This window comes from Archocentrus centrarchus, chromosome 19 (genome assembly GCF_007364275.1).
Source record: "Archocentrus centrarchus isolate MPI-CPG fArcCen1 chromosome 19, fArcCen1, whole genome shotgun sequence".
In the NCBI taxonomy this organism is placed as follows: domain Eukaryota; kingdom Metazoa; phylum Chordata; class Actinopteri; order Cichliformes; family Cichlidae; genus Archocentrus; species Archocentrus centrarchus.
Genome location: NC_044364.1, coordinates 16,044,226 through 16,070,270, shown reverse-complemented (window position 1 = coordinate 16,070,270; position 26,045 = coordinate 16,044,226). Strand labels below are relative to the sequence as shown.

General features: G+C 40.8%; 2 protein-coding genes across 2 annotated transcripts in view; one reads left to right on the top strand and one right to left on the bottom strand.

The window, feature by feature from the left end:
• ptprea (protein tyrosine phosphatase receptor type Ea) overlaps window positions 1-21,462 on the bottom strand; it is a 59,970-nt gene extending 38,508 nt beyond the window's left edge. Inside the window, 1 exon segment of the mRNA XM_030754687.1 lies at window positions 21,329-21,462. The gene's annotated coding sequence lies outside the window, so the exon portion shown is untranslated.
• Window positions 21,463-22,214: 752 nt separating this feature from the next.
• clrn3 (clarin 3) lies at window positions 22,215-24,293 on the top strand. Its single transcript, XM_030754689.1, is given in 5 exon segments — window positions 22,215-22,293; window positions 22,466-22,871; window positions 22,874-22,922; window positions 23,361-23,546; window positions 23,689-24,293. Coding segments are annotated over 4 exon segments (678 nt in total). The 5' UTR covers window positions 22,215-22,293; window positions 22,466-22,709; the 3' UTR covers window positions 23,970-24,293.
• The last annotated feature ends 1,752 nt before the right edge of the window (window positions 24,294-26,045 follow it).

Here is a 26,045-nt window from a genome sequence, read left to right as displayed (position 1 = left end):
AAGCTGAGCAACACCTTCAAAGGGTAGGAAAGACTGCAGTATCACTATGTGATCACATTTTATTGACTTTGATAGGTCCTCTTGTTTGCACTGCCTTTCGCCTGCAAATCAAATCAACCAGAAGCTAAGCTGCCCAAGTCTGCCGTGCCTGTACCTGCCTGCAAGACAAGTGACCGTGTTGTTTGACAAGCATGCATTTCAGTGCTGGAATTTAACAAATAGTGTCCTTCTGAACCCAGAAGGCAGCTTTAATAGTAGGCTACAGGGTGAAGCTTGATGTACCAGAGGTCAAAATTCTGTTTGATTCCCCCACGCTCAGTGTTGAAGTGAACCCCAAATCACCCCTGGTGCATCCATCGGTACGTGAGAGCTTAAAATTAAGCAGTATATGAACCGTATCAATGGGTAAATGAAGCATATAGTGTAAAAAGTGCTTTAAAATGGTCTGTAAGAGTGCTTTATTTATATCTAATCTGTTGCATACCTGGAGTAGCTTTCACAAAACTACTGAAAGCGACAGTCTTCCTGTGGTGTGCATGTACATATTCAATCCAAAACCTCAACAGACCGCTGTCCCTCTGTATGTATAAATCTAACTCTTTGGCCACGGGTCAGGGGAACTCTCCAAGCATCACATCATTGTCATTATATGAAGCTGACTCAGAAGACCTGCAGTCCACCAGCAGGAAGAGAAACAGTATAATCATATCCTGTGTGTGAACTGTGGTTTACAACCAAAAGTGGGTGGGTGGTGGGAGGTTTTAAAATTAGCTTGACTGTGAGAACTAGAAAAAAGACAGGCTGAAAGGAGAGAGACAGAAGGGCCAATCAGACTCAGGAACACAAAAAAATGTTTTGGGAAAAAATTAAGAGCTAGGGCGATTACAGAGCAGCTCTGGGTGTCTGTCAAGTGTAAAAGTCCCAGCTAAACTAACACATACGTAATCTTTACCTCAGCACTGACTCTGCTGTATAGCATATGAAGTCACATTAGAAAATGAATGGCTCAATAAAACTTCATACTTTGGAGCAATGACAAGTAAGGTTTATTTGTGGTGTGCCTCGTAGTCATGGGCCAAGTATTAGTTGTCTAAGATTACTCATGCGGTAATAAAATTGAGTTGAAAAACACCAGACCACTGGAAAAAAAACCAAACCCCAAGTCTATAATGCTCCAATAACACACAAGCAAAATGTTAGGGGGATAAAATTTCATCATAGTGACCCACTCACTGCAGAGGGAAATAAGTGGCTTGACTTTTAGCTGTTAGATATTATACACTGTCCCCCAAGTGTACAGGCTCCATACTAATGGATGGATTTTTTTTGTAGCTTTTTTATAAATGAGCATATTCCAAAGAGAGGGTGTGTAACGTTTGTCGTCTTACTCAGCAATGAGCATGTTACATGAGACTGTATGCAAACATTTTTCCTGCATTTATCCCAAACATAGAAGTCAAGTTAGGTGTGCTTTGCTTTGCTTTGGGAGTCAGCCTCAATTGGTCACTCAAGTTACTACACCTCGTGTTGCCATGTGGATTCAAATAATGTTTATTATTACAGTTATTTGGATGAAAAAGGCTGTCTGCTGCAGCTAAAAACAATGCCACAAGAACCCGCTCTGCGTCACGTGATCTATTGTTGATATAAAACATTTGCTATTGGAACTTAAATGAAAATTTCCAGCTTGGAGATTAATTGCTCTAAACTTGGCCTGCTCTGAATTCCCTCCCCCCCCCCCCCCCCCTCTCTCTCTAAGCTAAAAAGATAGATGCATAGAAAACATCTATGGGAATCATGCTGTAATAGTCTGCCACTTAAAAGCAGTCAGCTCAACTATGCAATCACCATGGCAACAGCTGGACACCTCCATACGGTCTTGAACAAAGTAGTTTTCAGACAGGAAGTAGGAGCTGATAGGAAGAACGTCCTGGAAATCTAAATCAACAGGATATGGATGATTTGTAGGGTAAAGTTCACAGCACTCAGGAGCAATGAGTAGCCACGCCTGAAATAAGGTTCTGAAACTTCTATCTTTTCTTCAAAGGGCATCAAATCAGCTGATCTGGTGCAGAGCTAAGCACAAGTAAATACAGCAATCTAGTCATCAGATGGCGAGAAAATGGCCCCCCCCCCCACTTCCAAGAAGAGGTGATGTAAATACTCTGTAGTATGATCATCTGACATGCAACATGAAACATGCAGGGGGAGATGTGCCACAGACTGGAGGGCGAACAGATCAAATTTGGCAGGATCACATCAATAATTCTGAAAATAAAAATAATGATAGAATTACATGTTGATGTCCCGAACGGGCTTGTTCTTTAGGGTGTAGCATTACTGGCTGCCACAATTGAATTAATATCAGAAATAGGATTTCTTCTTTGATTGCTAATCATCCAGAGGCTCAGATTACAGTTGCAAAGCCATAGTTAATTTATTCTGTATCCTACCTGTGTTACAGTGACTTACAGGGAAATCGTGATTCAAAGAGCTGAGAGAGGAGCGCTGTACTTTCTCTTTAACAGGTAACAGGAAATTGGCCATTCAGCATATCAGATACATTAGCCACTCCACTCAGCCTGCAGACTGATGGATGGCAAGTCACACTCGAGCTGCGACACCATTGATTTCCTTCTCATACAACCCCAAGACTGCTGATTCAAGATAATGTTACATTTTTAAAGGGTTTGCTGTGATATTGCGGTGATAAATTCAGGAGATTAAACTGATAAACGAGCTCAGACAACACTGACCAGTGAGAGTTATTTCCAGTACAGTGATTTATTTGTCTGGTGATGTTCATTATTTATAGTCTATCATTAAATGTGTACTTTCATTTCTGGCGCAACACTGGCTTCTGAAGAGATTACTCTGAAGGCTGGAACATTGCTGCTATGAAACACTGGTGTTCTTGTCAGTGAAGTGAAATGTTTTCTAGTAATAAACATATCAAGATCTTTCATAACTGTTAAATTGTGTACACCCAGCGAGGCACAGTCCCATTTAATGACATTTTCACAGTACTTACCACGTCACAAATCATCATGATATAAACTGTGAGCTTCCATTGATTCAAAACATTACGGGTCTTCCTAATCCTGTCAGCAATAAAGTACAATACAGATATATTTGCAACACAAGGAATGAACGGACTGAGTGGACCATACACAGGGCTGCATAAAGTTTGAACAAAGTGCATTTCAAAGCCTTAGACACAATACAATAAGGAGTATGTGTATGCTGGGGTGACCCACTACCTTGCAGATGGTGTGCACCATGTGCTAAGGTTGTCTCCTTACTGCAGTGGTCTTGGTTTGATTCCAGCCCTGGCCGGCGCTGCATGCCGCCCCCACCCTCTCCACTGTTTCCAAAAAACAAGAAGGCAGTATGTGGTGAGTGCAGACACTCTTTATACAAGCGCCACAGAAGCATGACCTCCTGACAGCAAGAATATGAGCTCATTTGTTTGCAGGATTTGATGTAGAATACAGTGCAGTTCACAGTGTGTGCTTACTTTTCTAGGACATGCACAGTTTCCATGGTCAAGATTTCGAGTCGAGTAAGAATGTGATTTAGTTGATTAAAGGGAACCTATGGTTGCTGCTCATATTAAAAATAGTTTCAGAAGTTTCAAATAATGTACAAATAATCCCTGCATGACAAAAACTCAGGCTTCACGCTGCTCTAAATGCTCTGTTTTTTTAACTCACGGCTCTGCATGATGTCAGTGAGGGTGGACAGTCTGAATTTGGTCGTTTCAGGCACACAGCTGCAACCTCCTGCTTTCAGCAGAGAGACAATGAGAAGATAGTTCCCTTAAAGGGTAAATAAGGATTATTTGAAATGTGAAACATGCAAATATATTCCAACAGAGTTCAAGGAAAACATATGGAGTTAAAAATGAGTATAATAGGCCTCCTTTAAGTGTGGAAGGCCATCTTTTATGAATATCAACATGAAAACATGTTGTGGCTGGACACAGTATTATTACTAACTTGTAGCCAGTATCAGCCTTGGCTTTATTAAAGGGATGTTATAGGTTGAGGGCTTGTCAGACAGTCATGCTCTCTGTCAGAGGGATTACTGGTGTGGATCATTGCAAAGAGCTGTAAACAAAAGGCCCCACGTGCACAGCTCTGAGAAGAGCAGATAAGAAAGTGTAGGAGGGATTTTGGTTTTGGAAGGGGGGGGGGGGGGGGGGGTACTGATCTCTGTGCCAAGTAAGGAGCTGAGTGATGGATTTCGCACACATCTTCTCATCTATCTCTGAATCCTTTTGTGATGAACAAAGAGCAAAAGAGCCCCCTTCTGAGAGCATTCTGAAGAGGAGCACCATTTTACCATTCTGTCATTTGTCCTCAATACACATTGTGCATGAGTGAGCAAACACACCCCATGGTGCTACGGCATGCAATTAATGTTTGTCAGGCACATGGGTCTCATGCAGGAATACTTTCAGGAATGGAGTAAAACCCAGTCCACATTAAACAATTCTCAACACTGCTTAAATTCAAAGTGAATCTGTGAATATATCTGACAGATTCAGCAACATCATAGTCATTTTCATTGTCTGTGCTGGTATCAGCAAGTGCAGCATCTTGGCTCCACAAAAATCTGAACAGAGTAATGCTTGCCAAATGACATAAGCTGAAAGCAACCCCCTTCATTTTTAGAATTAATGACATTACACAAGCAAATAACAACAGAGATGCCATGTCAGCCTCTACTGGAAGGTCAAAAATGTGCGGATTAGACCATCATTAATGCTGAATCTGGATTATAACAATCCTGAGGCAGCTCAACTGCTTCAGATTACTTCTATCCCAGCAAGGGCAATGACAGACAATGGCACTTTTTGTTCCCCTAGAACTGACAGTACCGCACAGTAACAAAGGAAGACTCATTTCTAATAGGGTCAGGAGTGATTAGACAAGCGGCAGAACTGGCAGCTCACAGAGACACCCAAGATCTCCCAAAATCCCTAGAATCAGACGAGATTTGTCAGATCCATTGATGACCTAACCAACTCCAATTAACCTATTAGTGCAGTTTGCTGTTGTAAAACAAGTTAAATTGTCAATGCAGCCTTTGAAGATATTTTATTGCAACACTAGCCTGTACTGAAAACAGATTTAGCATTAACACATCTTTGCAGCACCACTGAGCTTTGATACAAATGGCACCCATCTGTCTAGACATCTTCACAGATCTTGTGATGACAGCCAATCCATTTTGGCCATTGTGACTGCAGTCATGCTTTTGATGCATTATTTATTAGTCTCCCACAAAAAAAAGTCTACAATTTTACACTGAGATCTAATAAACTGAACCACAAATGTAAACGCTGAAGCAGATTACGTGTCATATTGGAGTTGTTTATTTTGCTACATCTTTAAAGTTTAGAAAAACATAAATGACACGAAGGTCTTCTTTAGAAAGTATTATGTTATTCTGACATAAACAGCACCCATTTTTCTTCTTATGGCTTCAAAGAGACATCTGAAAAGGGTGGACTGGGAATGGGATAATCCCTAGAATTAAAATTAATCTAACGAGACTTCAGAAATGCTTGTTCTAATATCTGGGGCTTCATAAGCATTCTTTCACTCAAACTAAAATGTGTTGTTTCAATGGAAGAAGCTCACAAAACAGACAAAGAAGCAAAGCGGAGATACAAAGTATATTAGAGGGAGTCTAACAAAAAAATAGAAAGGAAGACATGAAAATATGAAGCCTGAGGATGTAAAGAGGGGGAGGTAAGAGAATCTCAGAGACAGAGAGCGAGAGAAAAAGGAAAGAAAGAGGGAATACAGATCAGTCAGTGTGACCTGTCCTTGCCCTGCAAAAAACAAATGACATCAGGGTAGCTGCCAATCAGCTGATGTGACTCAGAGAGGCTGTCAGAATTCACTGCAGCTTTTCTTTTTGGCCCTTACACTTTCCTATAACTCATAAAATGGAGACATGTGACTAGCTGTAATCACACCATGGATTATTGTAAATTGAACTTAGCTAACAGTGTTTTAATTACTGAATTAAAAAAATAAATTAATTCTGATGGATTCTAATTGTTTCAGCAAATAAACAACCACAGCCTTTTAATTCTATGTGCAAAAATATGGCTTCAGTAAACCAATTCTGCAACCAGTTCAGGCCAATTCAGGCACAGACACATTAAAAAGAGAGAAAGAAAATGTAAATGCAATTACTCCGGTTAATGTGGCTTGCTTTAAAAAACTTAATTAGATGCATCTTTGGTGACAATACAAAAACCATCACAAGTGGCAGCGCTGCAGGAACTCTCAATGGCTGCCATTTAAAAGCCAACAATCTCATCACGCCGTCACTGAGTGGAGTCACTGCTTGGCTTTAGAGCAAACCAGACATGAGAACCCTGCTTTTATTTACTCTGGTAAGGAATCAAGGACAGCGTATCAAAAAATTCTGCATGAATCAGCATAAAAGCTTAATCGTGACAATTGTTAAGGGAAGGTTTAGCAAGATTATCAATTTTTTTTTGTTGCATTCATAACTTTATTTAGCAATTGAATCTTAAATCTCAAGTTTCTGTATTTGTAATATTATTTTATAGCTCCTCTATGAATTTGTCTGAAAGTTCCAAATTTTATTGTGTCCAGATGAGATGTGAACAAAACCCCATGTTTAAATTAGAGAGAAATCTCATATGAAAATCATTTCATATCTTGCGAGAACAGGTTGCTCCTGCTAATCGAGTCTCTTCTGCTCCAGAAGAACAATTTAAACACTTTTTTTTTAATAATCAGCTTCAAATCAATGCTGAGATCTATTTACTCTTGGGAGTGAGTGGGTGTGTTCACACACACTCAAAGAGGGTTATTTCTTTTTTTTTCTTGGCCTTTTTGCCTTTATTGCATAGTGCAACAGTGAAGAGTAAACAGGAAGGTGGGGAGAGGGAGCAGGGGTGGGGGCATGCAGCAGAGGGCTGCGGGCCGGGCCACTGAGTTTCAGCCCTAGGGTGTGTGGTCGCCTGCTCATGCCATGATAATCTGGTACCCACAACATAGAGGGTTAAGCATCTTCTAATGACATGCAGTGTGTTTGAGAGTGAGATAGATGTTATTCTAAGATGACATGCAGCAGATATCTCATCCGTACGTGATAAATTGGCTACCTGCAATAAAGTCTTGTGATAAAATGTTTCTAAAATGTAACATGTAAGAGTGCTTTGAAGAAGTCAGTCTAGGGGCAGCAGTACCCACCAAGTAATGTAGAAGAGTGACTGACAAGTAAATGTCACCTATACTTGACCTTCCCCCCGACCACTGATTCATTAATGGTTTAGAGAGACCAACACGCACTGCAGCCCTGAACTATTCTAGCCATTAACCGAGCAAGGTGCTGAGGTGAGAGAAAGCAAATGTCAGATGCACTTGATTTTTTTTTTTTTGCATGTTTTGGCCACAGCGGCTTTTTTTTTTTTTTTTTTTTAATCGACAGTGGAGAGAGTCGAGAAATGGGGGAAAGATACGGTGCGATAGGGCCCATGTAGATTTCCCTCTGCTCTACATAATTGTCTAAATACCCCCCCCCCAAAAAAAAAAACAAAAAAAAACTGAAACATATTCAGGATGTAAATGTAAAAAATTCGGCACTCCTATGATCTCTCTGTGTGCTTTAGGGGGAGGGAACCCGGAAACAGACACCTGCCCGTCACCATCATCCCAGCAGGATCAAAAAGGAAACCTAATTGGACATATGCAAATGAAAGAGATGTTAAAAATTCCTCTTTATCATTGGGGGGGGTGCATTTTGGCACCAGTTACCACAGCTCACTCCATTTCAGCTTTCCCAGCTTATGCTTGGTGTATGAACTGAAATGTGCTTCCACCCCCTATTTTCCCTCTCGCTCTCTTACTCTCTTCAATTCCCTTCACACTGTACACCCCCCCCCCCCTCCATATTTTGACAATAACCAATTACAGACACAGGAATGCAGGATGAAATGTGTGGCCTGGAGCATGCAGGATTTTATATCAGACCCCACACCGATATGGTAGTAACAACAAGGGTGGGGAAACTATAAAAACCGCCCTCTGCTTCACCTCTCCCATATTTTTGGCATTTATGGAAAATGACAACCTCGGTGGCAGCCAGTAGTATCAAGCTACTGGAAGCGCACTAATGAGAACAATCGAGCAGATATGTAGGAGTTTTGGCTGAAGGACCAGATACCTGCTGGTGCAGCCACGCATGAGAAACAGTGTGCCACTCAAGCTGAACATGACGAAAATGGACTCCAACTAGTCTGCACTAATGAGTTTTTGCAATGAAGCTGAAGGCATCTCTGTGGCTAACTAAGCGGCTAACTAGTCCCCTGCTGTGGCCCAGCTGGGATGTGATGTTACAGCAATGAACTGGCAGAAGTACAGAGCCCTTTTTGTTTATTTCCTCTTGTAATTTAGCCAAGTTGGACAGCCATCACTGATGGCTCAGAGCACCGCGTCCATGTGTCAAATTTGGTTTAAAATGTTGCCTAGCACACAACAGACCCAACATTTACCTCGCGTCAGATTCAGCCCAGTGAATAAACACCCCAGCAACACAAAACAGGTTACCATTTCTTTGATGCAATATCCCAGCATGCTGTGCTTCAAACAAAACCAGCAGTCCTAGCTTCTCTTGTCTCCCTCCTCATCTTACACAAGGCAGTCATAAAAGACTGCAAATGAGGGAGTTTCTCAGTGTGTTCAGAGAGTAAGGCGTTTTCCCTCTCAAGGGAGGACGGATCTGATGATCAAATCCTTTCCTGTCTCCTTGTTGAGCCCCTCTCTCTGTAGTGGAGTACATTTCCGTCTCTAACGCCAGCCATGTGTCACCCTCCACTGCCAACCAGTTTTGATAAAAGGGCTACTGTAAGTGAAGCGAATTTCAGATGAATTCAATATGTTCAATATCTAAAATGATTGAGTGATATAACATAACCATGCGACAATGAATAAAACACTTTTCACTTCTTTCGTCTTCCTCTCATTTTCAAACTACAAACATCACCAACTGCAACTAGCGCAACACAGTAAATGCGGTTGTTGTAAATGAGGTTGTCTTTTCAGTAGCATGAATGGCAACTGTAGCAGAATAGAAAATGTGTTATTTTGCAAAAAAATAAAAAATAAAAAAATAGGCCATATAGGGCCCCAGCATTAAAAATATATATCCCATGATGTATATTTGCCTTTTGTCTAGTCTGCAGATGGAAGAAAGAATGAACGTGGGGAGGAATAAGTTTCAAACAATCCTCAGTTCACCAGCGGGAAAATAGACGTTTGTGTGAAGAGCCACCCACTGACTAGGCTGGGCCCACAAAGAGACGCACTGTGAAATTCAGCCCTGAGACACATCATTATTATGATCACCCTGATCTCTAACCTCATTTGCTCCTTGCCATGATTCTCCATGAGAGAAACCACTCTGGTTTTTGATGACTGTCTGTGATCCCCGCTCCCTGTTAACTGCCACACAACTGTCTTATCTATGAGATATTATGAAAACGGCAGGCCACGAAAGCAAGCCAGCAGATATTGGAGGAAGTAGTCTGCTAGCATACACTGCTCGGGTTATTATCCCCATATGTTGCAGTCACTGTATCTCCAGGGCTTGTAGTGCATCAGTGAGTGAGGCTGTTATCTGCTCCAGAGTAAATCAAAAGCATTTCCTTTACATGCAAGTTCTTGGCTTTTTGGAATATGATATGGATTTGTTTAAATGATGAGACGTCATAAGAGTGGGACGCCTTAGTTTCGCTTTTGCAACAGATTTCTTCAGAATAAAAGCATGCTCATGCTAACCAACAGAAAAAAATACACCATAGTGTTCATATTTTTTTCTCACTTAAAAAATATTTTTGAATCAAAATGCTGTTAGAGCTGAAACAAGTGTTTAATCAAGACTCCTTCTATTTTTCTGTTTTATAGCAATACAAATCAGAGACTTGATATAAAAGACATAAAGTCACCTTCTAATCATTGACTGGTAAGTGGACTGACATTCTGACGCCTCAAATTTAGCATTTTGGCTGTCACCCACTAGATATTTGGGTCCAAGCACCTGACTGACCTACTTACTTACCTACCTGACTGTAGCACTGGCTAGCTGGACTGGCTGGCAAGATACATCCTTTAAGGGGTGGATGTGGCTGTGAAACTGACAACACTGCCTGGACAAGTGGTAGCATCTTATTAATCATAAGGTAGCCACACACCCCAAAGCATATCCTGCATTATATTCTATTATATGAGTTCCAAAATAAACATGTTCCATGAAAACTGCTCATTATTGAGAGCATAAAAGGATAAGGAAGCTGTTTTATTGAAGTCATCTACCTTTTTCTCCACTTTTGTATCTCAGTTTGCATCAAAGCTGACTGTAATTACAAAAAACAAATGTCCTTTCATTGTAAGCAAATGGTGTAGATCTGGCTTTGTGTGTGGCTGAGCACAAAAAGCTTTGGCAGCATTTGGGGGAGTGTTATTGTCGACAGTGTGCTTTCCCAGTGGGAAAACATACTGTATGACCAAATGTTGTGATGATTACAACAGTACAGCACAGTTTTGTTCATTAGCATAAATCTTTCTGGTTACAAATGAAGAAAATGCATATGGAATTATGAGCTGCGAGTTATTCATAACAATGCTGCAAAGTCAACATGTTTCAGCAGTTATAGATTAGATTTCCATAGCTGAAGGTCAGTGTGTGACAAAGTCATAGAATGGCACGTATTTTCTTACACAGATGACTCAATGCAATCGACCACAAGAGCACAGTGCCTTCTATGCTCTCACGCCAAAATTATTATTAATAACTTCGCCAATTGCTGATTTATTTTCTAATGAAAAGCATCTCACTTGATGACACTAAACAGACTAGGGCTATAAACATGCAATAATAATGTCATCAATCAAATGCCAAGCAGTCCTTATGAGATCTGAGCATTTTATTGACAGTTAACATCTGGAATAATATTTTAGCAATATAACAATTAATTTTCCTGATAATTAAGCAGTGTCAATAGCTGTGAAACCAGCCCTGTACAGATTGAATAGATAGATGGGGCACCATCTTTGTTTTGTGTGTTACCATGCTAATGTTTGCTAATTTGTACAAGCTGATTGCAAACACAGGAACCACAGTGCAGTGGTTTTCCTGCAGACCTGGGCTATTTTTGTGCTGCCATAGGCTTTCTTTAAATAGTAATTTTTTTTGTGCACAAGTCCTACTAAACCCATTCCAGAGAAGACACATGCCAGCCTGCCACCCACATACACATACATATACACAGCTCATTTGAGTGCTTCCTGCTGCTCTGTGCCCACCTTGCAATGCCAACCTTGGCCAATCTTGGGCTGGATTTGAGGGTGGTTTGGACTAGCCGTTGGGCTGGTTTTGTCACCAAAACCTGAAAACTCTATGGACTAATAGTTGAAATTTCACCCAATGGTGGCGCCAGACAAAAGTGGAAGAGTTCTCTAAAGTTATAACAAGTCACTCTGTGTGAATGCCGATTCAACAGAACAGCAGCTTGGCATATCCATTCATACACTCAAAAACCAGAAAGCCCCAGATGTTTTCTACATACCTGTTAGGCTCAGTTAATACGCCGTTCTCTTATTTTTTCCTGTTGCAATTTACTGTCAGCAGTTTAAAGTTTACAGCCAGTCAGAAATACACATTTTATTTTATTTTATATAAATACTGGCAAGGATGTAGGCAGTGTATAACTTCGTGTCTCTACTGCTTATCACTCCATCTCTGTGGTTTTAGTGAAACCAAATCCTCGCTCTTTATTTTACACAGAAAGACTTTTGCAATTCAGCCACATGACAGCAGCTGAAATTATATTCAAAAACACTGACAAGAAATCAGTAAAATGTAGCATGTTCAAGAGTCTTATCCACATCTTATTTACAACATACTGCATGATGCAGACTGCCTCCGATTATCATCACAGGCATTAGGCTGTCATGCCTATCAACATGCAGCACATGTTGGCTAACCCCTGACTGTGGTTTCACTGCCGAAACAAACTGTTCTCACTTCAACAGGTTTATCACAATCACAAAAAAGAAGAAGAAGGGGCCTCAATGCTACACAGCCTCCCAAAGTCAGAAGTTAAAAGCTGCTTTTAATAAAAGAGATCAAACCCTGTTCTCCAAGTCACATCCTTTTCAGCTCAACACTAAAAGTGACAACCCAGATATTGAATTAATGCTCATCTCTGTCACTGCAGGCCTTTGTGATGATCAGCACATTTGCAAGTATTACAAGTCTCAGCATTTATTCACAGTCAACTAATAAAAAAGCACTCGTGTGTTAAGACAGTTTTTCTGCAGTTGTTTCAGAACGATCACAGAAAATAAGGTATCCTTTTGAATAACCCTGTTGTACTTGGGTGAAATTGTTTACTGGTGTTTTTCCAGTGCCTTCAAGCTGCATCATATTTCTGAAAACACACAATGAAAATATTGAAGGACTGACATAATGATCACAAACAACTCCCTGTGCCGCAGCCTTGAAAGAATGAATAGGAAATGAGCTTCTTTAGTGAGCATCCATTATTCATTAAGCACTGTACTCCTCCATGTCAACACCCTCGGTAGTGACACAGCCAAACCATTATTTCCTCATTCTCACTCTTTCTCTCACCCCAATTACTCCCAGCTTCATGTTATCTCCATATGATCAGCTGCCAAAAGCTTTACACAATATAAACTCTACAACATACAACAACTAAGCTAAGCCAACTGTACTTGATGCTAGCTGAAAGAATATGACCTGGCATTAATGTTTTAGTACAGATAGGAGCCCCCGCAACTGAGCAGTTTATGGAGATTGAACATGCTGACATATTGCAGAGAATAAATCTACCTGGCATTACATGAGACTGATAACATAAGTCACAAGATTGCATGAGCCCTTGATCCATCTCCAGCCTGGCTTTAGAGTATACTGTGCTGCAGCAGAAATGAGGGGAGTTTAATGTGCTTTCTGCTTTCTATATGTGCTGTCACCGTGTGACACACAGCCACTTTTAGAATCAATTAAAGGCCACTTTAAATGCTTCCAAGCAGGAACAGTGAAGCTCAGTGCAGTTTGAAATGATAGTGTCAGTGACATTAAATAAGGAGCTAATTCCAGACGCTGTTTAGAAACATCAGCAGTCTCCACACAGTTCAGTTTCACACTATTTGCATCATTTTTTTTTTTCCTACACGGCAGAGTTGATTGTACATTATCATAAGCATTGAGCTATAAAATGCAATGTGTAGGTGTAACATTTTCTGTGCGCCTAAGATGACAGCATCTTGATTCACACAGAGAATGAACAACCGGCCTGAAAAGAAATCCTTAAAACCCGTATCTTTTTCCTTCTTAGCTGCCAGCGTGATCACAGCCTCTGCGCTGCCCTTTGTTTTCCAGTGCAAACCTAATATTTGTTTTTCCGAGTCATCTATTCAGATAAAATAAAATGGACTGAACATGTTTTAAGCCAGAGTGGAAGATGTTTGCTTTCCCTCCAGCTAAATCAGGCCACTGTGTGAACAGGGTTAATCTCTTTTGGGCTCCACCCTACCTCCACTGAGCAGGTCACTAAATTAGGTTGTCCTTTTTTAGCTAAAAATCCTCACTTTGCATGTTAAATTCATAACTGTTAAAAAACTAGCCTGACCAGCAGCTGAACCTTGTGATTATTTAAAAAAAAAAAAAAGGTTTTGTCCATCTGCTGCCTCTTTCTGCACAACACAAGCCAACATAAGCATAAAGATACTTAAAAGATTACATTAATGTGTGTGTACTATTGTCCAAAAACCTCTCTTCTAAAAGCTTTATAGTCTACTTTGTAAAATGCTTATGTATCAACTTCAATAAAAACAACCAAAACACTATGTGTTGCCTCGGGTAGGTGCAGGAGAGGTAAACCCGCATTATTACTTGTGGAGTGACATCATTCTGTAAGCCCTAGGCTATATTCTCTTACTCAAACCAGGTGGGCTGAACCCAGTGGTGTCTAGTCTAAAATTAATATGGAGGGTCATAAAGATCCTTGGTTACATATCTTTTTTTTTTTTTTGCACTAAATTAGGTTTAGTTTTTTCAGGTTCTACACTTGTCTTACAATTTCAGGAAAAGGAAATAAAACCTCGTCTGAACTGCTCACAATCCATGGCCGTGCTCAGGATGTAACCTGTTTTGAGGCATCACGAGTAGAAATTGTTTCATATTACGTGGTCAGTTGCGTTTCCTGTCCTTGAATTTTATGAAAAATTTCCACACTTATTTCTCAGGGCACAAATTAATGTTGTGAAACCCAAGCTAAACAGTTTAGTTTCAAAATGACTCACATGATTAATGAGTTATCATTATTATTCCAGTGACTAATCATTGTAGGTATGCATAACTTGGCTTCTCCATCATTATTACAAATAACACTGAAGACAGGTGCTAAATGAGACTCTTTTTTTGGGGTGATAAAAATACACTGCTCAAAAAAAAAATAAAGGGAACACTCAAATAACACATCCTAGATCTGAATGAATGAAATATTCTCATTGAATACTTTGTTCTGTACAAAGTTGAATGTGCTGACAACAAAATCACACAAAAATCATCAATGGAAATCAAATTTATTAACCAATGGAGGCCTGGATTTGGAGTCACACACAAAATTAAAGTGGAAAAACACACTACAGGCTGATCCAACTTTGATGTAATGTCCTTAAAACAAGTCAAAATGAGGCTCAGTATTGCGTGTGACCTCCACGTGCCTGTATGACCTCCCTACAATGCCTGGGTATGCTCCTGATGAGGTGGCAGATGGTCTCCTGAGGGATCTCCTCCCAGACCTGGACTAAAGCATCCGCCAACTCCTGGACAGTCTGTGGTGCAACGTGACATTGGTGGATGGAGTGAGACATGATGTCCCAGATGTGCTCAATCGGATTCAGGTCTGGGGAATGGGCGGGCCACCATAGCTTCAATGCCTTCATCTTGTAGGAACTGCTGACACACTCCAGCCACATGAGGTCTAGCATTGTCCTGCATTAGGAGGAACCCAGGGCCAACCGCACCAGCATACAGTATGGTCTCACAAGGGGTCTGAGGATCTCATCTCGGTACCTAATGGCAGTCATGCTACCTCTGGCGAGCACATGGAGGCTGTGCGGCCCTCCAAAGAAATGCCACCCCACACCATTACTCACCCAAGCCAGTCATGCTGAAGGATGTTGCAGGCAGCAGATCGCTCTCCACGGCGTCTCCAGACTCTGTCACGTCTGTCACATGTGCTCAGTGTGAACCTGCTTTCATCTGTGAAGAGCACAGGGCGCCAGTGGCGAATTTGCCAATCCTGGTGTTCTCTGGCAAATGCCAAGCGTCCTGCATGGTGTTGGGCTGTGAGCACAACCCCCATCTGTGGACGTCAGGCCCTCATTCCATCCTCATGGATTCGTTTCTAACAGTTTGTGCAGACACATGCACATTTGTGGCCTGTTGGAGGTCATTTTGCAGGGCTCTGGCAGTGCTCCTCCTGTTCCTCCTTGCACAAAGGCGGAGGTAGCGGGCCTGCTGCTTGGTTGTTGCCCTCCACGTCCTCCTCCTCCTCCACGTCTCCTGGTGTACTGGTCTGTCTCCTGGTAGCGCCTCCAGCCTCTGGACACTACGCTGACAGACACAGCAAACCTTGCCACAGCGCACATTGATGTGCCATCCTGGATGAGCTGCACTACCTGAGCCACTTGTGTGGGTTGCAGAGTCCGTCTCATGCTACCACGAGTGTGAAAGCACCACCAACATTCAAAGTGATCAAAACATCAGCCAGAAAGCATAGGTACTGAGAACCACTCCTTTATTGAGTGTGTCTTGCTAATTGCCAATAATTTCCACCTGTTGTCTATTCCATTTGCACAACAGCATGTCAATCAGTGTTGCTTCCTAAGTGGACAGTTTGATTTCACAGAAGTTTGATTTACTTGGAGTTATATTGTGTGTTTAAGTGTTCCCTTTAAAATTTACACTGCTCAAAAAAATAAAGTCTACTTAACTGATTCACTCTTTCGTACCTCATGTGCTCAGCTCCACTGTTATGTCACAGAGGCAACTTACAATGACTCCTTTGAACAGACGTGGGTGAGATCTGAAGCAGCTGAAAAGAGAAATCTTTGATCTTTATCCAGCTGTTTCAATGCTTCAACTTCAGCTGAGTCTTTAACACAGCTGACAGTAAACAAAAGCAAATTTGCCCAACTTCAATTCATGCTTACAGGGCTGTTCTAAAGCTGTAGTCACTAAAATACTTAGATTCTTATCTATCCCACTGAAGCATCTGATCAGCCACAAATTCATTCTGCCGCATGGCAACAACCTCAAAGCTAGAGTCATAAAGAACTATCTCCAGCAACAAAACGAGTCACGCAACAGAAATATATTTTCCTTTTAGAATGATACCTTAAATTAAAACAGACTAACATTTCAGCCTGAAGAAATTTTCCTTCTTTACAAACACTGCGCTAAATATATATCAGATATCACACATATGCTATGCATGCATTTGCCAGTGTAAAGAGAGAGAAAAAAGTGTTGGCTGCTCATAGATACACTATTAGGGCAAAAGTATCGGGTCACACCTCTTAATCTCTGAATTCACATGTTTTCTGTCTTATCGCAACAGGTGTATAAAATCAAGATCCTAACCATGCAGTCTGCCTATACAAACAACTGTGAAAGAATGACCCATTGTAAAGAGCTCAATGAATTTGAGCATGGTACTGTAATGGGATGCCACCTTTGCAACAAGTCAGTTCATGAAATTTCTTCTCTCCTAGATATTCAAAAATTAACTCTGAGTGTTGCTGCAAAGTGAAAGTGTTTAAGAACCACAGCAACTCAGCCACAAAGTGGCAGACCATGTAATGCTATAGAGCAGGTTTGCTGAGTGCTGAGGCACAATGCATGTAAAAGTGTCCAACACTCTGCTGACTTAATAACCGCAGAGTGCCAAACCTCCTCTGGCATTAACATCAGGAAAAAGATCTGCACTGGGAGCTTCATTGCATTACACTGGTTTCCATGGCAGAGCAGCTCCTGTAGATGTAATGTGGACCAGTACTTTTGTCCATATAGTGTATGACTACTGAAAAAAAAGAGCAATGGCAAAACAAAATTTCTTTGTTAGGAATGATAATTTGTTGCAAAGCAAATGCTGCAAAATAATCAAGTGGTACTGGGAGCTTTATCCATTGCCAGAGGAAGCCATTGGAAGGGAAAGTCGTACACACAAAAAACAAACTCAGTCATGAAGTGGACTTGGTTGTCTGTGACACTGTTTACAAAAAGTCCTCATTTTGCCCAGCCAGACAAAAAGACAATCTTTAAATTCTCAGACTAAACCTGGGTCAGCAGTATTTCCAAAAAAATAAAAGGATCCCTAAACATTTTGAGTCTCCATGCAGCAGTGCTGGTCCGGGTGTGTAACAGATGAGATGGTGAGGAGTGATGTGTTGGAGAAAGAGGGGCAGTTTGCACAGCTGTAGATGGTCCTCGCAGCAACCACATGTTTAATGTGTGTAACAAGGACTCCTTGGATGGTACACCCTTTGTGTGTGTCATTTAAGTCCCACTTCACTGTGAGGCTACTGGCCTGTCTGGATCCTACCAAAGAACCTCCACAGGAAACAACACCACTAACATGCTGTTTCTGCTTTTTTTTTAGTTTGACTGTTATCACAGTGTTTTCAGTTACAGTTTGCACCATTTATCTCACATCTAAAAATAGGAGATGCATATTGCACCCAATAGTTCCTCCTCCTTATTACTTTTTATTTATGCATGTCAAGTTTTTTTTTTAAATGGAATAGCAGGGTTAAGCGAGGGTTAACTTTTTATCTTTTTGCACCGCATGACTTCAGATATGTTTTATCATTATTAAATCATTTAAGGATGAAGCCAAAATCCAAAAGGAAGACTGCAGGGTTTGATTTCTGCAGCATTCGCCGCAAGCACAAACAAGCCTGCGGTTGCGACATACTGCAGCTTAATAGGATTCAGCAAGCTTCTGCTAAGGAAAGCAGAAAAATAACAGGTTGGATACAAATACTATCTGCATCAAAAGGAAGATCTTAGTGTGACAATTCCCATGCCTAATTCATTAGCCCTTCTTCAAGGCTATAACCACTTCTGCTGGTAAATATCTGACAAGTTCTGGGTCAGACCAGACTCATCCCTAAATGTTGCAACTTTATCCCAATTAGTTCCTTCTCCGCCTATTTGAGAAAAGTGTGAAAAAGTGTGTTTGAAAAAAAAAAAACCTTCAAGCAGAGTGTAGTTAATGTATTTGCAGCCGAGGAGAGACAGAGAGCACAGCACGATGTGTAGTCTCGCGTGGCAGTTCAAAGTTAAGCATTTCCAGAACTTAAGAGAGACGTGGGAGATACAGTTTTTTTTTGGTGGTGGGGGGGCTTGGAGGTGATCTGCAGGGATTAGTTCCAAGGCTGGCAATTTAAGGTTTATATCCAGCAAGCTGTTAGAAACTCCAGGTATGGACAACTCATTCCTGCCCGCCTCGCTGTGGATTTCATTAATCATCACATCTGTTCATTTTGCACACCTCACCCACGCTAAAATGCACTTAAGTTCACCACATTCCAACATACCATGTTTTCAGTTCTATCTATAGCAGAGGGGGGGGGGGGGGGGGGGGGGGGGGGGGGGGGGGGGGGGGGGGGGGGGGGGGGGGGGGGGGGGGGGGGGGGGGGGGGGGGGGTGGGGGGGGGGGGGGGGGGGGGGGGGGGGGGGGGGGGGCTACAAAAGAACATCTTGGCATCGATAAAAACACATTAAATGTAGGCTGACAAAACTGCTGCAGCTAGAACTGAGTATTGCACCACTTTATTACAAGACGAAGGCGCCAGTGCATAGAGCCTATATGCACTCGCACACTTATTTCTTGAGACTAACAAAAAAAAGGAGCACAGACGTAACACGGACAGGGCCTTTTGATTATGGAGGATTAACTTACTCTGGTATCCTTCAATAGAGCAAGTACAAATTACCCTCGACGAATAAGTTTCAACTCGAGTCAAATATAATAGCAAGAGATGAAAGCCAAATCAATCTGCCAGCAGCACTCAGCACAAATGTTATTTTCTTCTGCGGCCCTACACAGACTCATTTGTCTTGCGAGCACAGACTATTTGTTTATTTCATTGCATCCTCATTAGTTTTCTGCCAGAGCTATTTGCAATTCTTCCTTGGGTCTATGCTGTATAATTGAAATGGAATTCAGACCCAAGACTCTCTGTAAGAGACGAAAGATAAAGAAATGAGCATTAGGAGAACACGTCGCATGGCACTGCATTCAAACTGAACTAAATGACTGCTTTGAATGACACGAGGTGTGTTACGAAACCTGGAAAAATAAAGAACTACAGACACAGTACAGTATATTTTTTTTAATTTTAAAAGAAACCCTTTATTACGTTTCCTAATTTCTGTCATATACATGGGGGTGCTTATATTAAAGAGTTAGTATATGTACAAACAATAATCCCAAAGAACAAAAGCTCGCGCCTCAGACTGCTCCAAACAATCAGATTCATAGTTTCTTTTCATGCCCTGTGAGAACAGATATGCTTAACATGACCACCTCAGTCACAAAGCTCTTGCTGGGAGCAGAAGTCCCGCCACCAGATTCAAACCTTCTTTGCAAGGGCAAGCAATTAGAAAAAAAGCTGGCTTAAAAGGGAAGAGGAGAAAAGCTAAAACGGATTGTTTTCAGACAGTGACGAAATACAGGGGTGCACCAAGGCCTGATATAAAGTGAATATGAATTATTTCTATCTGTGAATAATGTAGACTAATAGACTAAGGAATAAAAAATTCAGACTGGAATCAGTTTCTAGAGAACGTGATTGATTTGTCTTCCATAGTCTAGCAAAAGAGCTTGGTGTGCCTTAAAGAGTGACCCTTGTTTGACAGAGCAAAAGGAAGTCGGGTTTCTCTGGGAATATCCTTAAGATCCTTTTTGTTGGCCATAATGAACCAAGATTACAGGAATTTCTTATTTTCAGGAGTGATCAAAGTTCAGTCTAGAGGCAGCTCTGCTCAGGTGCAGAACCTGGCCCATCAGGTTGACTAACAGACTTAATAAATGTAGTGGCACCTCTATAAACTTGCCTAATGTTATGGCCCAAATAGTATATCATGATAGCACAAGGGCAATTGGTCCACTGAGGGCCAAGCAATAAAAATGAAAATGTGACAGGAATTGGAATTATTTTCACTGTAAGATTAGGAATCTGTCTCAGCACGGTGTTTTAAACTGAAGTCTATTCATCAGTATAGGCTGTCAGTGTGACCTCTCTTATTAAAGGTCAATGGAGCACAAATCTGATTGTGTCTTGGTTCATTTTTTATAATTCAACGACTTGATAAGAAAAATGTCAAATAGAGCATTGAATCTCCTCTTCCGCTGAACCAACAAATTGTCACAATCTGCTCCAAGGATGCTGTCCCTGACCTCTGACCTCCCAGGGAGAGTCCTTCCTTTTGGGGATTAATGTCATTTCTGGTGATTATTATATTAAAACCATATTCAAATGTTTTGCTGCCAATGGGATATTTAGCAATTAAATAATATTAATAATTAATAATAATATTAAACGGAGTCAAATTTCAACCTGACTCAAAAACCTGGGGGGAAAAAAAGGGAAGTCCTCCCATGATTGCAAGGCTAAGGAGACTATCCATGAAATCTGAAGTACCAAACACTGCCGTGGTCACCGACATGTTGAAACTGGCACAGCAGCAGCCCACATAAGAGTCAGCTAGCAAGTATGAAGAAAAGAATGATTTTTTTTTTTTGTTTTTTGTTATTTTTCAAATACAAACCGAATGGATAACGGAGGGGAGAGGGGGACACCAAGACGGATCAAGAGAAAACTCCAAACGCTTGATCCATTAACCCACATTCATTGACGCACCGGGTGGACTGAAGTCTCTGCAGGTTGTCAAAGGACAGCTCAGAGAATTTGAGCACACGATGAAGATGGTGACTTTTCCGACGAATACATTCACTGCCACGTTAAAGCTGAATGCGCACCTGAAATGGACGCTAAATGTGGAAAAAAAAATCCACGCGCTGCTGTGCGTAACGGACAGGTAAAGGCGGCGTTTGACGTGAAAAAAAAAAAAAAATGACTGAAAATTTTGACGTTTCCGCTTCCCCCCTCGATATACTAGTGTCCGGATGCAAAAAAAAGACGATGTGATGACATAAAGCAATCTTATCACTCACCTTGGACGGCTTTAACATTCAGTCCTGAGCGCAGATTGTCTTGGAAAAGCCGAGGCGACGCTTCAGTGTTGCCGCCTGTCACCGTGAGGAGGAGTTTGTGTTTACTCCAACATAACAGAACTGGCTGTCAGCAACCGCACGATCCTCTCCGCTTTTGGCGAAGAGAGGGAGCCGCAGTCTGGCCACAAACTTTATTACAACATGCGTGTTTAATTATGAGACCCGAGGACTTTTTTTTTTTTTTTTTTTGTCACAAAGTCACGTAGTTGCTTTTGACCGTATGATAATAGAGACATTTACAGTAAATTAGTATTAGGAGTTAAGGGTTTCTAAAATGTTCTTTCCAAGACAAAACAGGCAAAAAGCAGGGGAAAAAGTTGATTATTTTTTTATACAGCCTTTATGAAAACCACATTAATTTTATTAAACATGTATAAAACAAAGGTCACTTTTTTTGTATGACAACAAAGAGAACTACATAGCAAGAGGTGTCAACCGAAATGAATACGTCATGGTTTCAAATAGCAGAACAGATTCTTTCGATCACTTTAGCTTCTTATCCTTCATTACCAGGAAGCCTTTGCTCCTGAAGTTTATGGCTCCAGCCATACTGGAAAAGCAGAACAGGCTTCCTGTTTAATCTCTGAAAGCAGCTTCATTTATAGCATAAGTCAGTGGGCTATGGCTCACTGTGACACATGCAAATCCGATGTCTCTGTGATTTTGTGTATTTTTTTTACAGCGTTAATGTGATTTGGAACCTCAGTGATACTAACTCCTATCATAGTTTTAGTGCTTCATTCATGACGCATGCATGTCATCAGATGACAGTCCTCTTCCAGTAATTTTATTTTTCTCATGCAAGGTCATTATTAATCTGCAATAAGTTTTATTGCCCTGTTATAACAAGAAGAGGACTCTGAACCCAAGGCTGGTTATGCTGTTTATTTTAAGTCCCGCAGAAGGTGTGTGATGATAGTTAATTACAGGATCGAGAATCTTTGAAAGTTTTTTAATAATTTCTTTTACGTCCTCTGAAGTTGCTTTGTTCAGTTCAGATTTTCTAATTCATTATCCACACTTAATAATAACTTATTTAAAAAACTAAACAAAACTATATGTTCATTCATTTTACAGTCTCAGACCATCACATGTATTATTGTTGGTGAAATTGGTGTCTCTACCATGACAACCACCTCCATGATTCCCTTCAAACCAAAGGTCACAGCCATAAACATGAGATTTTATGACCAACTATCTGCATTTCCCTCCACCCAAGCAAGGTAACTCATACAGAGAATCTTCAGAGGCTCAGAGAGGATCTTAATCTGCTTCTGAGGCTTCACCAGAGCATTAGAGAAAAAAGTGGAATACAGCAATAATGCCTTCCACAGACAAGACTCTGCATTTCACATCCAGTGCATTGGCTACTTCTGTATCCATTGGGCTGATTGGATATGGCATGTCAACAGAGTGGGCTAAGACAACCATGGATTGTGCATCGAATGGAACTGCTACAATCATCCTGAACCTTTTTGATGGAAAATTATTAAGAAATCTTGCCCCCTATTTGGAGGTCAAGCTAAGTTTCAAGGTAATTGTCAAAAGGCTTGTTTGGCCAACTAGAAACAGACGCAAACACAAATATTCTCTAACTTGTTTACTTCTGAATTTTAGTTGTTTTTAGTCTAATTTAATAGATTTCCATCTCTGACATTGCCTACCTTCAAGCAACAGGGAAATTTAAACAAATCATTTCGACCGCCAGCTTCTGGTGTCATTCTAGAACCTGTGTCCTTTTTACTGTAGATAATGAAAAGAGCATACTGTCCCTTCTTTATGTCAAAAAGTAGGTTCAATTAAAACTCCCAGACAGATATCTCAAAACAAAGGCAAATGCTATCAAAACTGCCATCAAGGATCTTGGGAGAATTAGATCCTTTAAAACTGTTCAGACCAGCTTCTGATCATGCATAATGCATGTAAGCTGTACAGCTATATTAACCATAATCACCTGCTTTTCTGTGTCTAGTGATTCCTGCATTGGCAGATGGAGAAACTGCCCCTGTAGTCCTACATGGTTTGGTTCTGTGCCTTCTGGTCCTCTGTCTGCTGTTTTCAGCATGCAGCATCCTCATCTCGCTCTACAACAGTGTCAGCAACCCTTATGAAACCTACCTGGGGCCAGTTGGAGTCTACATCTGCAGCTCTCTCAGTGGTAAGTGAAATGTTACAGCAGTAAGCATGATGCACTAACACAAGTGGAACTGCTCGGGCATTCGCACGGAAGCTTGAGTATGATTTTTATCCCATTCTTTCAGTTGTGATACTTCTAATGACGCTTTTTTTTTCTCCTGCAGTTTGCTTGTCTGTGTTAGTCCTTATCCTATTTGTGGTGAACATCAGTGTGACCAACATGGCAGAAGCCTTGGCAGAAAAGTTTACTGAGAATCTTTCACCCTCAGACCTGAGGAACAAGGTTACAGTGATGCAGCCAGGATACTACCTGGTCATCCCTTACACAGTGCTCGCTCTCATTGCCATCGCATTGATCTACGCCTACGACCATGCAGCCTACACACGCAAAAAAGAGCAGCAGAAGCCGACAGAGGATGCGCCTGTGGACTTAACGATGTATTAGTGCAACAGAGACCATGGAGTAAGTTTTCACTGACACTGATAAATGAAAGACTTTCTCAAGAAACTTACTGTAATGAAAGATGACATGACTGTGGTTATGTACAGTAAAACGTCTGGATATACGGTAAAGTCTTGTTCATGTATAATAGATTTATATTTAGTCGTACCACCTTAGGAACAGTCTGGTCTGATTGACTGCCTTACACTTAAATATGATGTTTTAATGTCGCATTATGAGGAGCAGTTGCATAGTTTCAGCATTTTGATCAAATTTGATATAAAGGTATGACACTGTAAATTATTTGCTCATACATTACATATATTAGTACAAGAATTTATTTTGGTTTATATGTTTTTGACAATAAATTACATCTTTAAAAAAATATTTATGTGTATGAACAATTTAATGTAATATTTTTTTCGAGTAGATATGTCATTTTAGTTCTTTCTTTTAAAAATGTATAATAGTAATCTAATCATCACAAAGCATGCCTTACAGATTACCACTTAGACAAAAACCTCCATGGCTTTGCTGTGTTATGTGTCAGAAACAGCTTGCAAAATAAAACGGAAACACGAAAACGTATAATTGGGTTGGTTCATTTTATTTTGAAATACGGATTTTATTATTGTTGTTGCAATTTAATGTTACAGATTTACTAAAATACTGGAATACGGGCTAAGAAACGAACAAAACCAGTATTGCTAATGATTATATTTATTGGAAGGGCGAGTTAAAAAAAAAAAAAGAAAAAGAAAATAGGTGAAGCCACTGAGTGTTTACTGATGTCTGCTGCCCTCTATTGCTGATTTAATGTAATTACAAAGAGATGTCCAGGTCAACACCTCCTCAGGAGTACAAGAAACAGGATTTATTTTCGGCTAAGGTCTTTAATTTGCTATTTTATATTACTAGCAGAATAATTTGAAGGGATTATGACAGAGGAAAGCTCTCATTTATCTGTAGGAGGAGCATTAAGGCAGACCCACAGGGAAACTCTGTGTGTGGGGTGGACCACTAGTTCCCAACCTTTCTGTCAGCTCTGTCTCGCAGACCTGTCAGATAAACCTGAGAACTTAAGAGCAGCATGTGTTCTGTGATCTTTATTCCTTCATTCAGGTTCTACATTATGCTTAGCCCTCCCTGTTTCAGCCCACTGCATTTATCTAACTACTATTTCCTCTTGGAGACACACACACCACACACACACACACACACACACCACACACACACACACACACACACACACACACACGTATAGATAGATAGATAGAGATAGATAGATAGATAGATAGATAGATAGATAGATCGATAGATAGATAGATAGATAGATAGATAGATAGATAGATAGATAGATAGATAGATAGATAGATAGATAGATAGATAGATTTTTTTTTAATGATTTCATCCACTTTCCAGTAAATGTGTTTTAACATCGGGTAACTACACAGTTACTTACATTCTGAATTACAGGCCATATGGATTACTTTACTTACCTTCATGAATTCATGGCTCATCAGTAGAACAGTGCTTAAGTTGAGCCCTTTAAACTCTAGTCATGCATTGCATCTTAACTGTATCCTTTTCCATGTGGGACTGACTACAGGAACCCCTGATGAGAGATAAAGATTTATTCCTCAACTGTTTAAGCCATTTCAAAGGACTGGAAAAATCACAGTCAATGCTGACCAACACATTGATGGAAACAAAGTGTGCTGATTTTGCAAAGCACAGATCACAGATAGATCTTGCTGCGAGTTGGCGCCGATTGTCTCCTGGATCTTTGGGGATTCTCACAGCTGTGATTCACATGACTGTGTTGACATGGGAGCAAGGGTGAGGTGTCCTGTTACCATTTCCCCTGTCCCATCACTCAGGGCCTAAAGTCTGTTTGGACATGCCCTTTCCAGCACCTCTCAGCCCTGCAACGCCTTCTACCTGCCTTCAAAAGAACCACTCTTCCTTAAAGTCTCTCACTTCAAGGGACCTGTGGAAGGATGCAGCAATTTGTTTTGTTGAATATGTATTAAATTTCGTGCGTTTGCATGCTTTCTGCAGTGATTCAGAGGCCATTTC